The sequence below is a fragment of the Apium graveolens genome, chromosome 6 (genome assembly GCF_009905375.1).
Source record: "Apium graveolens cultivar Ventura chromosome 6, ASM990537v1, whole genome shotgun sequence".
In the NCBI taxonomy this organism is placed as follows: Eukaryota; Viridiplantae; Streptophyta; class Magnoliopsida; order Apiales; family Apiaceae; genus Apium; species Apium graveolens.
This window is the reverse complement of record NC_133652.1, coordinates 87,111,722-87,124,451: the sequence shown is the minus strand read 5'-3', so window position 1 is coordinate 87,124,451 and position 12,730 is coordinate 87,111,722. Positions and strand designations below refer to the sequence as shown.

Sequence of the window (12,730 nt, the reverse complement as noted above, 5' to 3'; positions counted from 1 at the left end):
ATTTATTCTTCGTATAATCATGTGATTGCCTTGAGGATAGTCGAGTTATGATAATTGATCTAGTTTCGAAGCATATATGTTAGGCATTTGCACACACCACGTTTCTGGCTGTATGTTAGTTTGCATGATTTGATTGATCTTTATTCGCCTAATTGCATTTGTTGAGATGTCGTAAGTTGGTTGGTTTGGTCATAGTGAGGGAGATCGCTGCATTTCATATAGATTGCATTCATGCATGTTTTTGTTTTGTTTTTGAGTCTGTGACGCTTGAAGATAAACATCAATTTAAGTTTGGGGGTGTGATAAGTGGCATTTTATACCACTTAGAACGTCTTATAATGGATTGAATTGATGTCTTGAAATCAAGTATTTTGTGTATTTGATGCGTTTTTTCTAGTATTTGTGCATTTCAGGGTATTACTTGCGTTTGTGGAGAGATTTCATCAAGAATAAGCCTTAGTATGTGTTTGGCATGACAAGTGGGAAGTTAGGAGCATAATGCAGCGAAGAACGGGAGCAAAACAAAGAATTTTCCAGAAAGGTTTTGAGTGCCCGCTCAGCTCTGCTGAGCGACCGCTCAGGAAGCTGGGCGCCCGCTCAGGATTGCTGAGCGGCTGCTCAGGGACGTAAATTAAAATAATTATTTTTAGACTCCTAATTCTATTGAGCTTCCGACTTCTGAGATAGCTGGGTTTTGTGGGACTCCTATATAAGTAGTTTTCAGAGACGTTTCACGTGTGTTGAATTGTGGTATTAATCGAGGAGCAAGGAGATAAGGAAGAAGACCGTTTTAGCACATCGCAACGAAGAGGAAGTATAGTTTCTTGTGATTCTTTATTTCGTTGTAACAATGGATGCTAGTTATCTTTGATATGTCCACATACCCTGTTTGTAGCCACCTTTGATAGCTGAATTGTACTAAGCTTTTGGTTTCCAATTATTGTTGTTGGAAGATTGTCCCTTGCCTTTGAAAAACCTTGGCTTCTTGACTCTTATGTTGGAAAGTTTCCTAGCCAAGTAAGTTATGGATTGGTCCATTTCATCTAGCTCATCCAAGGTGTAATATTCATCTTCCTCCAGCTCCAATATAACTTGCTTCTGAGGTCCTTTGTCCTTCTGTTCCATAGCTTGAACAACCGAAACTTGATCATCTTGCTCATCTTCACTTTCTTCTCTGTCATTCACAATCAAAACATTTGAACCATCAATAACATGACCATGGTGTGCTCTCAATGATTTTCTTTGCAGCATTTCAAGTTCATAAGTTTTCAAGATTCCATATAGAACTTTCAAAGTCATTCTGCTTAAACCTCTTCCTTCTCTAATAGTTGATATTTTCTGTTCAAGATGGTCAGGAAGAGCTAGCGGGAATTTTAGGTTAACCTCCTCAACTTCATAATATTTATCATGTAGTTGCAAGTCATTTATCAATTTATTTAACCTTTTAAAAACTTCAGTAATTCCTTCTTTTGGTTTAGCCATAAACCCCTCATACTGAGAAACCAGAATCCTCATTTGGTTTGACCTAGCTTCCTCTGTTCCTTCACATATGATCTCTATTTTCTCCAAATCTGTTTGGCTATGTCACAATTGACAATGTTATTGTACATTACATTGTCAAGTGACACTATTAAGATCAGCTGCAAGACACTATCCAGAGAGACTTTTTCTTTTCCAGGATCAGTATATTTTGAAAGATCTTTAGGAGTATAATGTATAGGAATGACCATGTCTTCATTTGTAGATTCCTCAACTCTTACCATGGGAGTGAAAGGCCCATTCTTGAGGATTTGAATGTATAATGGATTGGCCATCTTGATGAACAACATCATATTTTTTTCCATAGTGTGTATTTAGATCTATCAAAGGTAGGGATTTTGATACTGCTGAGCTTCTGAGTATTCATTCTTCCAAGATCTTTAATCTGTTTGCTTTCAGATTTTTCTTTGATACCACTTGTTAGGTAATGAATACAACACATATAGGGGTGGTGAATATGTTTTAGATTATTTTTAAGCTTTTTGAACTATTATGGAAGTGGTAAACAAAATAGTCTAGCTTGTAGAGATAATATGTTTTAACATGAATAATAAAATAAAACATGCACATAAACACCTATCTTTCAAAACTCACTTAATTTTATATTAAAATCAAATATTTCTTTTTACAAATTTCTGGATTCTTTGTTGATCAAGAACTCAGTATCTTTCTTGAGAGAGTTACAAGATTTTTGGATCTATTTTGTTACTTCTAAAACAAAGCATTTAGTGTTTACTTTATAGAACAGTAAACACATGTTTTACACAACATGCAATAATAAACCCTACTTTAAGTTAACTAAAACTTTCTATTTTTGGCTTAGTGTGTCTTTGCAAATCGTGTATGTCCGTGACTTTACTTTTACTTTGTAAGTTAATCTTGGCCTTTGATCTTGTACTCTTCAAGCTGCTTTTTGTAGACTTTTCAAATTAGTGATTGATTTTTTTGTTGATTGATAATCTTGGATATTTAACTGGTCTGCATTATGTACTTGAGTTTTATATCGAGATCTCCAGTTTGTTATATAGAGAACTCGACATCTCGATAAGTATAATGACTTATTGAGATCTCTTATTACTCTATAGTTGTTTTGACTTTTCGAAGTCTCTGAGTTCTCTATAAGAGAATTTGGCTTGTCGAGATTTCCGAATTTCTGCATGAAGAAAAGACTTGTCGATATCTCCGAAATCTCTATTTGCATATGGATTTATCGATATCTCTGAGATCTCTAATGAGAGTTTGACTTGTCGATATCTCCAATCTTCACATCTTCATTTTGGCTTGTCGATATCTCTGAGTTCTCAAATGCAGAAATGACTTGTCGATATCTCTAATCTTCACATCTTCATTTTGGCTTGTCGATATCTCTGAGTTCTCTATAAGCTTATCTTGACTTCTCGATAAGTCATTCTGAAGTTCTCGAATGACTTCTCTATATGACTTGATGAGTGACTTTTAGATTTCTTGACTTAGAATGTTTTTCTTAAAAAAAATTTATTCAACTCCAAACTTCTTCACACTTTCTCTGAGGCATGATCTTTATGATTTTCTTTCAGAGTTTATTCTTAAGTTTGAGACTGTTTACAGAAAAATACTATACAATACCAAATGCCAACTTAGATTACCATACAACTTACTTAGGGCTATCAATTTGACTTGATCTTGTTATTGTTCAGGCATGTCTTGTACAACGGGATCATATACCAACATCAATGGACCAAATCCAAACAAACAATTGAACAAGTGAGGTGGACCTGCTTCAAAATCAAATTGCTTACAGTTTGATGGTGGCGTAGTTTATTAGAATTTTTTATTGTAATTTACTTTATCAAGCTGAACAACATTAATTTTGGTAAAGTGTTCATCTTTTTGTTTTTTAAATTTGTTAGTGATGAATAAATCTCAATAGTTAAATATAAATAATAACAAAAACTAGTTGTTTATCTTAATATGTCTCAGAGTGCTAAACAATACTTATACAAATTATTTAATTACAAAACACACACATATATATATATGATTTTCGTTCTAACAGCAGATTTGATATAAAATTGATATAAAATTTACCAATCAGTCTACAATTTTTTCTAATAGCACTTTTTCTTTAACAGCAATTTCTATTTTCTAATAGCACTTTTTCTTTAACAGCAATTTCAACCGAGGCTAGTAAGGTTACTTACATTTATCAACTTCAACTGACCACGGTGCTCAACATTCAAGAGGTCACCTAATGTGATTCTTGTAACACCGATCTCGCCTGCGTTTGTACGTGCTGCTGGCTGATTAAGTAACAGCAATGCTAGAGTTGCCAAAAAAATTTTTGTGACAGTGAGACGGAGGCCAGTTAACAAGGGCTGCAAGGAGTCCTATTCTATTATAACCTGCCTCTACATTCGCGCGCCAGAATGCTCACTAATCTTTAACTTGAGAATTAACCTTGAGAAAGAAACACAATGCTTTTGCTTGTACTGGCTTGATTTTGACTGATGCCTCCTGCAGATCTTCCTTCCTTTCTTTCCTTTTTTTTTTTCCTTTTCTTCTTTTACGTTTAGGGGTTGTTTGTTGCAGAATTATTTATTAGTGATTTCTGATTCCTAACTATCTCAATGGTTGAAGAGCACAATTAGTCGATGGATTTCTAGCTTTTACTTAAAATGGAGGCGGGCACTTTTGTGTACTTGGCTTCTACTGTTTAAGTTCTATATGGAGGATATTACACCAAGTTTTTGCATTTTCTTACAGTTTTCATGGCTGAAGTACGAGCCACCAGGTTTTAGTTCATGTGACTGATTACTTACTATCGATGAGTCGCTTTGACTGTGCTCAAAATTAAAAGGCCATCCAATATTATTCTTGTTACAGGAAAGCAGTTGTGGCTGCAGGTCTAATTGTGGGAGTGGCTGATTGACTTAAACGATTTTAGGACACTTTTCTTCCTCCTGTGGCCTCTTCAAATATTCTGCCGCTGCAAGTGACCATATCATTTCTTAAATATGAATGTCATACTGCCTGCACAAGTAGATAATCAGCATGCATGTACAGATAGTAGTAGCCTTCATGAATGTTTTTTCCTTTATGCCTAAAAAACTTGCCCTTCCTCTCCAGTTTCATATATATCAAGACTTTCCCTTCATACATTCTGAAAGAATCTTATAAGATTGCTAGTGTGATTTTAGACTTCTTCGTGCACCAAGTGAAATGAGTTGGAAGAATTCGAAAAGTAATCAGATATGAGAAGACGTATACTGACAAGCATAGGCGTCCCCAGTATAGCCAGTATATATGGAAGTGGTCCTACATGGTTGATATGCAGAGAATCGCTAACAACGTTTCTCCTTTTATTCTTATAGTTTCAAGATATGGGTTCATTGCGTGATCAAGAAAATATTAAGGCGTTTCCACTGAGATATGCTGGGAAGTGGAAAACAATTAAAGCTACGGAATTTGGCACAGGTAGATCAAAAATCACGCTCACTCCCATACTTGATTTATAAACTGGTTTGCAGGATGTGTTGCAACTTTGCAGTGCTAAATCTATTACACAAGATCTCTCTGCGAGTTCAAGATCCAATTAACCTAATTACACAAATATACAATTAAAGTCTTTGCAACTGACAAGAGTTTTATCAGCTTTCGTTGTAGCTCCCAAAAATTGTATCAGCTGTATATTAAATATCTTGTTAAATGTATAATTTGAATTGCCTTGTGTAGAACTAGAATTAGATTTTCTTCAGTTCCAAATGTATAGCAGAACATGGTAAAATAATCTACTGGCTTTTCTAAAAAAATAGCCCTCCAAAAATAACCAAATACAATAAAAAAGGAACAAATATAGTAATTATGCATTGACAATAAATTTCACACTTTTACTTGTGTACTTCAAAGCCAAATCACATGTCACTCTTCCTAGGCTGCATCCTTAGCATCTGACAATACAAGTTCTGCTATACATTTCCCATGTCAGCAGATCTCTTCTTGGTTCTTTTAATACAAGTGCAATCACGAGAAGATGAATTTCATCAATAGTAACGTTTGCTATCCCTCGCTTACTGAGTTACTTCTTTGGGAATGAGAAGAGAGTGAAGGGGTGTCAAAGCCTAACAGTTCTCTGTAATCTTTCCGGATATTCCACAAAATTTCTGCGCACCTTCTCATCCTTGGACGGTTTTTCCTATGAGGTGCCAAACACTGTAATGCTAGTTCAAGAATTTTTTCTAGAGCAAAATTATTTGCAGGAGATCTTTCCAGTCTCGGATCCAGAACTAATATTGCATCTCCTTCGGCAAACTTCCTCATGGCCTAAGAAAATAATGAAATAAAATCAAATATAAAGACAATAAATTAAGTCTTGACTATAAAGATTAGGTTTATGCAGTATATTACTAGAAGAGAAAGCAGAATGCGTTAATTTAAAGACTACTTAAAATTGGTAGTATGTGGATTTGGACTTGCCACTGATGAACCCCCGTTTATAATTACAAAATGAGGTTTGAGCTCTTTTGATATGAAAAACTAAAATGACCCAATGTTTTAAAGAGTAATCATACCCATTTAGCAGTTATCCTCTCCTTCAGTTCTCGTTTTGCTTCAATAGGCCGCCTGCCTGTCACTAATTCCACAAGTAACACGCCAAATGAGTAAACGTCACTCTTCTCGGTAAGCTGGTAAGTTGTCAGATATTCAGGGTCAAGATATCCAGCAGTTCCTTTAACCTGGGTAGATATATGGGTGGCATCTGATTCACCATCAGTTACCATCCTGGCAAAGCCAAAGTCGGCCACCTTAGCTCGGAATTTTTCTGAGAGGAGAATATTGGAAGACTTGATATCTCTGTGGATGATGGGATGATCTATTTGCAGCAACGTAACTCTTTTGTAAGTATCCAAAAGCTGTAGAGAACATCATTGAAATATACTTATAATTTCTGGATAACACATACCACTATACATGTGAAGATAAGTAACAGCATGGGCCACGTCTATAGCAACATCCAACCGTGCTGCAAAGTCAAGAACAGTGCCATGCATACCTGTATTGATGCAGAAAACATTTTTAGTTATGCACAAGTAAAAACTGTGAAACACCCACCTCTGATCCCCCACACCCACCACAGACAATAGAACGGAAAAAGAAACAAACACTCACAAACATCCACCAAATAATGAGCAAGAGAGTACTTACATTCTAGGTGTTCCCTAAGGGTTCCATTGGGAACATATTCCACCACAACAAGCTTTTCATCTTCATGCACTAGGTACCCATAAAACTTGACCAAATTCAGATGCCCCACTTCTGTTAGAGTTTTAATTTCACTCTGGAATTCCGCTCCCAAATGTTTATCATACACACTCTGGCCAGTATGCGAACATAGTAAGTAACAAACCTCCATATTTTCTGTAACTTCAGCAAATAATAATACTAATAACAAATCCAACCTTTTTAGCTCTTTTGACAGCAACAAAGGTTCCATCTTCAAGTCGACCTTTATAGACTGTTCCAAAACCACCTTGTCCAATTTTGAGATTAGGGGAAAAATTCTTAGTTGCCTTTAATATTTCTGCAATAGTAAACTTAGTAGTCCCTGGATCCCTCATCCGTGCTGAATCATTTGAACTGCCATATAAACTGCTAGAATTACGATTTCTCTTCTCACTACCAGCACGAGAACCATCGGAAACAACTAGGAATAAGTCAAAAATAAATAAGATCAACTACTCCTCAAACTCACTTTCTAAACCAAGAAAAAAGGATGATTGGCGTGCTCATTATTAGATGACCAAAATGGTTAAGGAAGATTAGTTTAAGTTAATACAATCCCCTTTCAGTTCCATATTTCTAGTTTTAACCCAAACTTTTTAACGCCATCAGAAAGAACCTGACCTCTTGCAACATGGTTGATTAGATGTTATCACACAGAACAAATACATACTTTATTGCTGTCTTAACTGTAGATATCTCACAATCAGTATAGAAAGGAGAAAAATGAGAGCGGAAGGAATTAGGACGATAAGAGATTGTCACTTTTACAATCAGGTCAATGATTGACTGACAAAAATGAAGCATAAACGTGTCCGAAAATGATCCGCTACATATGAGACAGTTCTCATTGTGATATCAACAGGTAAGAAATCATTGAGCAAATTTTTACTTGGAACACCAAGAAATTATAGGATTGGAAAGATTAAAAAGTTTTAAACTCTGAAGAACAAAAAAAATATAACTTCGAGCTATGAAATCTAAATTCATCTGTCACAGGTTTAAAAGTCTCTGGAACCTAATTAAAGAAAAAGAAATACTGACTACCAGACAAATCAATAATTTGATTAAAAAAATTCAGAAAAAATTAAAGCATAAACTAGTTAAGGCACATAAGTACCCCCCCTCCCCCCTCTCATGAGGCATCAACCCAAGTATGAAACGCAAACAAACCACCAAAGCAACAGATAAAACCCCACTGACTGTGTGAGTGCTTTATATATATAACTCTGTATTCTCTTTCTATATCTACTCTGTGTGTGTGTGTGCTCATTTGAACTCTGAGCAAACAAGATTACCAGAAGGGGTATCAAACACGGAAAAATCCCTGGTATTTTCCGGCTCTGGTGGAGTAAAACAAGCCACAAAAACTCCTTTAACAGATTTAGCAGCAACTTTTACTGGGTTTCTCCTAGAATTTGATCTGTGGGAGGAAGATGAAGAAGAGTAGGCAGAGCTTGAGGTGTTACTCACACGGTCCGGTGTTTGCGAAGGAGTGCTCCGGCCACCTGAAAACTTGCTAGTACTTTTCATTGAATGGTTCTGCAGAGAATGCTCACAGAAAGATATATATTTGTGAATATAGACTTGTAAAGTCTTTAACTTTCTGCTGAATATAATTCTTTAGATTATTCAAGTTCTTGATTTTTATTTGGTGGAGTCATTGCTAGAGTAACGTGTGTTCAGCAGCAGGTGGGGCTGGCGCCAACTTGGAACAGGCTCCTATATATTGGAACTTGACTTCTTCATTAATAAGGTCAATGGTATTTGTTTTGATGAAATCACTATTTCTATATGTTACTGATATCTTACAGTTTTTATTACATCAGATATTTAATATTGTTGTCTGTTTTTATATTAAAATTATCGTTCCTGATGAAATCAACATAGACTCCTACTTTTTTCTTTTAAAAATATAAAAGCAAATTAAAAGGTTAATATCTATATATGTGAAGATAAAGCAGTAAACTATACATATGTGTGTTTTTACATATACATACAGACACTCTTCTTGATCCTTAATCCAAAAACTTTACTCAAGAAAACAATGGTGGAGAGCTAAACATATTTTTTTTACTCTATTATTGTTGCTAATACACCTCTAACTGCTGTCTTTCTAATTATGGTGCCTTGATTTTGATGGATCTATTATGACTAAAAGGTTAAATGGTCACCCAAGGTTGGTATATATGATTAAACTAAAATTTGGAAGTAACTACACTTTAATAAAGATGACTTTGATTGGACTAAAATCAATTTTTGAAAAAGGTTAAAAGATCATCTAACTAGAGCAATTTAATAGTTTTGTAAACAAGTCAACCACTGATGCATGTTTTCCAGCTAAGTGACGGAGACATGAATTATAACTCACCCGCAAGCTTGAGCATTAATGCAAAGGGACATATATTCATTGCTGTTGCTGTAAATGAGGTTCATTTCACTGAGATTATTTACCTTGTAGTTACATTGTCTTGTCTAAATGTGTCAAAATCATCAGTTGGTTGAAAATACTTACAGTCTACTTCAAAACATACTGTGCTTGTTGGAAATAAATCCTCGACAGCATGCACTGATGTCCATCATACATCAAAATGGCAATCATAAGCTGCCCATTTTGGTGAGAAAGATCCAGCAACCTGACAAATTATCAATGATCAAAAAAATAACTGAATTAAAAAAAAAATATGAGCACTTACTATTTACATTGGGAACAACATATATAGACTTGTAGTTAAACAAGAAAGAAACTCATCACACTATCATTTTCTCCATTTTGCAGAAACAATCTGAAATGGCAAACTGGTAGTATGTTTTATTAACAGGACTCTTGTTCCATATATATCTCCCCCCATGACTAAAAGTTTTAAGCAAGAAGAGATGGCATGATATTGAAGTTTGCCTTGTAAAACATGGGAATTATTATGGATAGTCTGTGATATATATATAGTTATAAGTTATGTTAATCTACACTTTCACTTTATGAGAATTTTCAGATACAGGAATGACAGTAAACCATAGTAAGCTAAGAAAATGCATGAGTTACAGTTCTCACCGAAAACAGAGAGATCGATCAATATGCCCCGGGATATTTTCATAAATAAAATTATATTTTTAAGTCAAATACATTGAGTCAATTGAAATCAGAGCACAGCTATTCTCAGTGCAAGAGGTCAACACAGGGCACGCCTTCTTTGTCCTTCATTAGACTAAACAATAATACCAGGGTAGCATTCGTCTCTAGTATTTGTGGATGTATTTTGTCACTTGATATAAATGTATGAACCTGACCAGCAATCTCAATCCAACTACAACCCGGAACTTTATAGTGACAATTATCTCTCATTATCTTACGAACCCTACTTACATCGTTCCAACATTCTGCAGAAGCATACAAATTTGACATGAGAGTATAATTAACTGACATATGTGGCTCCAAAGTAACAAGCTGTTCTACTGCCCATTGTGCTAAATCTACATTTCCGTAGACTTTACAAGCCCCAATAAATGCTCCCAAGGTATCTGATCCAGGTTGTATTGGCATCGAAAGCAATACGTTAAAGGCCTCGATTAGAAGGCCACCTCGCCCTAGGAGGTCAATGAGGCAAGTATAGTGATCCAAGTCTGGCACAACTTCATAAGCATCAGTCATCAACTCAAAGTAGTGGAACCCTTCACATACTAATCCCCCATGACAACAGGCAGAAAGAACTTCCAAAAAAGCAACTCTGTCTGGCCTAATCTTATGTGATAGCATCTTCTCAAAAAGTTGAATACCTGCTCCTGATAGACCATGAAATGCACATGCTCCTATCATTGAAGTCCATGATACAAGATCAGGCTCTATAATTAAGTTAAAAGATAGAAATGCACTGGCAATGTTACCACTTTTGCTATATGCATTTATTAAAGCGTTTCCAACTGATAGAAAAGCCGAAATAGCAGTTTTTATTGCATAAGCATGAATTTGAACAATTTCTCCAGAAAGAGACAGATTACCACATGAGCTAAGTACACTTGCTAATGTTAGTTCATCAGGATTAAAACCTTCTCCTAACATCTGCACGAGCAACATGGTAGCCTCTTTGCCATCCCCATGCCTTCCATAACCAACAATTAAAGTGGTCCAAGATATCAAATTTTTAAATTTCATAGCCTGAAAAACTTTCCGAGCATCATACATAACATCATTCTTTACATACATATCAACTACTGCACTAGCAATCACTACATCCATATCAAATCCATTTTTAAGAACAACTCCATGAATCAGCCTACCCAATTCACGCGGTCCCCAACTAGAACAAGCATTAATAAGACTGGTAAATGTAAAATCATCACCTTTGACCCCATTTAAATCCATCAATTTAAACACCCGAAAAGCCTCTCCTCCCAACCCGTTCAACGTATAGCAAGAGACCATCACATTCCACAAAACTAAATCTCTATCCAAACAAAAATCGAAAACCTTTCTCGCATCTTCAACCTCCCCAAATTTGGCATATAAATCAACAAGAACACTACCAACAAAACAATCTTTAGACAAGCCAACCTTAATCACCAAAGAATTTAACTGCCTACCAATCTCAATATCATTAACTTCAATACACAACTTAAGCAACCCCGTAAAAGTCGTGCTATCCGGAACTAACCTTCCTATCAACATTCTCGTAAAATAACAAAAACCCAAGTCACAAAATATCCTACCACACCCAACTAAACCAGAAATCATTGTATTCCAAGTCACAACATTTCTCACATGAATTTCATCAAACACCTTACTAGCAGCATCCACTTGTTTACACTTAATATAAAGATTCAAGATTTGATTTTGTAACCATAACACATTATGAAAAAATCCAAACTTTATCATTGATGCATGTAATTGTTTTCCATGTGCAAGAAACCCCTTTTTTGCGCACAATTTTAATGAATTTGAGTAAAAAGATTGAATATAATAAGGGTTAGTAAAATGGGGCGGGTCGGAAATTTCCATTGAAGCACCGACTCTACTCAATTGATCATCTTTTTTAGTACTACTTTTGCGGGTTTTATACAGAGTTCTGTGAAAATTTGCGGCAAGAAGTAACGAATTTTTGAAATGGACGGTGAGGATTGAGTGGGAGCGGTAAGTGATCAACATGAAGACTGATTTCAACGGCTCAGATTTTTGAGACGGTTTGAAGAAGAATTTGTCTCATATTGTCCCAAGACCGGGAATGGCAATCGGGCCGGTCGAAATCTGTTTAGCAAAAACCAAACATGAATCCAAATTTCTTTGCCAAATCCGAACCTGAAAAAATCCAAACCCATCGGGTTTTGTTCGGTTCGGTTCGGGTTCAGATTTATAAATCTCTACCAAACTGCATCTTGACCACAAACTCTAGTTAAGGATTATTATGATATGATTCGAGGAAAGGGGTCTTAGGTACGACGATATTGAAATTATTACGGTTGATTTATAGATTTAGAGAAGTTAATGGATCACACTTCTAAGAATGAAATTGTTGGTGAAACAAGATAACAATCTTGCCTTATAACATACTTGTTTCGAACCCTGTTATTGAAAACATGTTTAATGATAATAGTTCAGTAATGTTAGACTTTAATGCAATAATTTGTAAGGGTATAATCATTATTAATATTAATATTGGTAATATATTATGTTAAATATTATAATAATACAACTACATAGACATAGACATGTATATGTAAAATATTATTTACAAATTAACACGGGTTTCGGGTCGGGCTCGGGTTCGAGTCGGAATGGAATGAATTTCGGGTCGGATTCGAAACCGTATGCGTTAACCTCACGTTTATGGAGATAAGTGCTCCATGTTTGTGGAGAGAATTTTCTTAATCTAGAGAGTTCCTTTTCATTAAGCGCATCGAGTGCTCCATGTTTGTGGTGAGAAGTGAATCATGTTTATGGAAA

At 35.4% G+C, this 12,730-nt stretch overlaps 2 protein-coding genes across 2 annotated transcripts; both read right to left on the bottom strand.

Annotated features, from left to right (window-relative positions):
- Window positions 1–5,327: 5,327 nt before the first annotated feature.
- On the bottom strand, window positions 5,328–8,522 carry LOC141666960 (calmodulin-binding receptor-like cytoplasmic kinase 2). Its single transcript, XM_074473224.1, has 6 exons — window positions 8,094–8,522; window positions 6,975–7,219; window positions 6,721–6,889; window positions 6,479–6,568; window positions 6,087–6,388; window positions 5,328–5,838 (listed from the first exon to the last, which is right to left on the bottom strand). The coding sequence occupies exons 1-6, from the start codon at window positions 8,326–8,328 to the stop codon at window positions 5,575–5,577; spliced, it is 1,305 nt and encodes a 434-aa protein (XP_074329325.1). The 5' UTR covers window positions 8,329–8,522; the 3' UTR covers window positions 5,328–5,574.
- A 257-nt stretch (window positions 8,523–8,779) lies between these two features.
- On the bottom strand, window positions 8,780–11,959 carry LOC141667796 (pentatricopeptide repeat-containing protein At2g46050, mitochondrial). Its single transcript, XM_074474418.1, has 2 exons — window positions 9,848–11,959; window positions 8,780–9,431 (listed from the first exon to the last, which is right to left on the bottom strand). Exon 1 carries the CDS (start codon window positions 11,933–11,935, stop codon window positions 9,953–9,955), a length of 1,983 nt encoding a protein of 660 aa, XP_074330519.1. The 5' UTR covers window positions 11,936–11,959; the 3' UTR covers window positions 8,780–9,431; window positions 9,848–9,952.
- Between the last annotated feature and the right edge of the window lie 771 nt (window positions 11,960–12,730).

What these genes read in the sequence shown, in the direction of transcription:
- LOC141666960 (XM_074473224.1), bottom strand. Translation starts at nt 8,328, where the DNA reads ATGAAAAGTACTAGCAAGTTTTCAGGTGGCCGGAGCACTCCTTCGCAA. An exon ending in CGTGTTTGATACCCCTTCTG is followed by an intron (nt 7,220 to 8,093) that starts GTAATCTTGTTT and finishes ACTTATTCCTAG; the next exon opens with TTGTTTCCGATGGTTCTCGT. An exon ending in CCTTAGGGAACACCTAGAAT is followed by an intron (nt 6,569 to 6,720) that starts GTAAGTACTCTC and finishes GCATCAATACAG; the next exon opens with GTATGCATGGCACTGTTCTT.
- LOC141667796 (XM_074474418.1), bottom strand. Translation starts at nt 11,935, where the DNA reads ATGTTGATCACTTACCGCTCCCACTCAATCCTCACCGTCCATTTCAAA.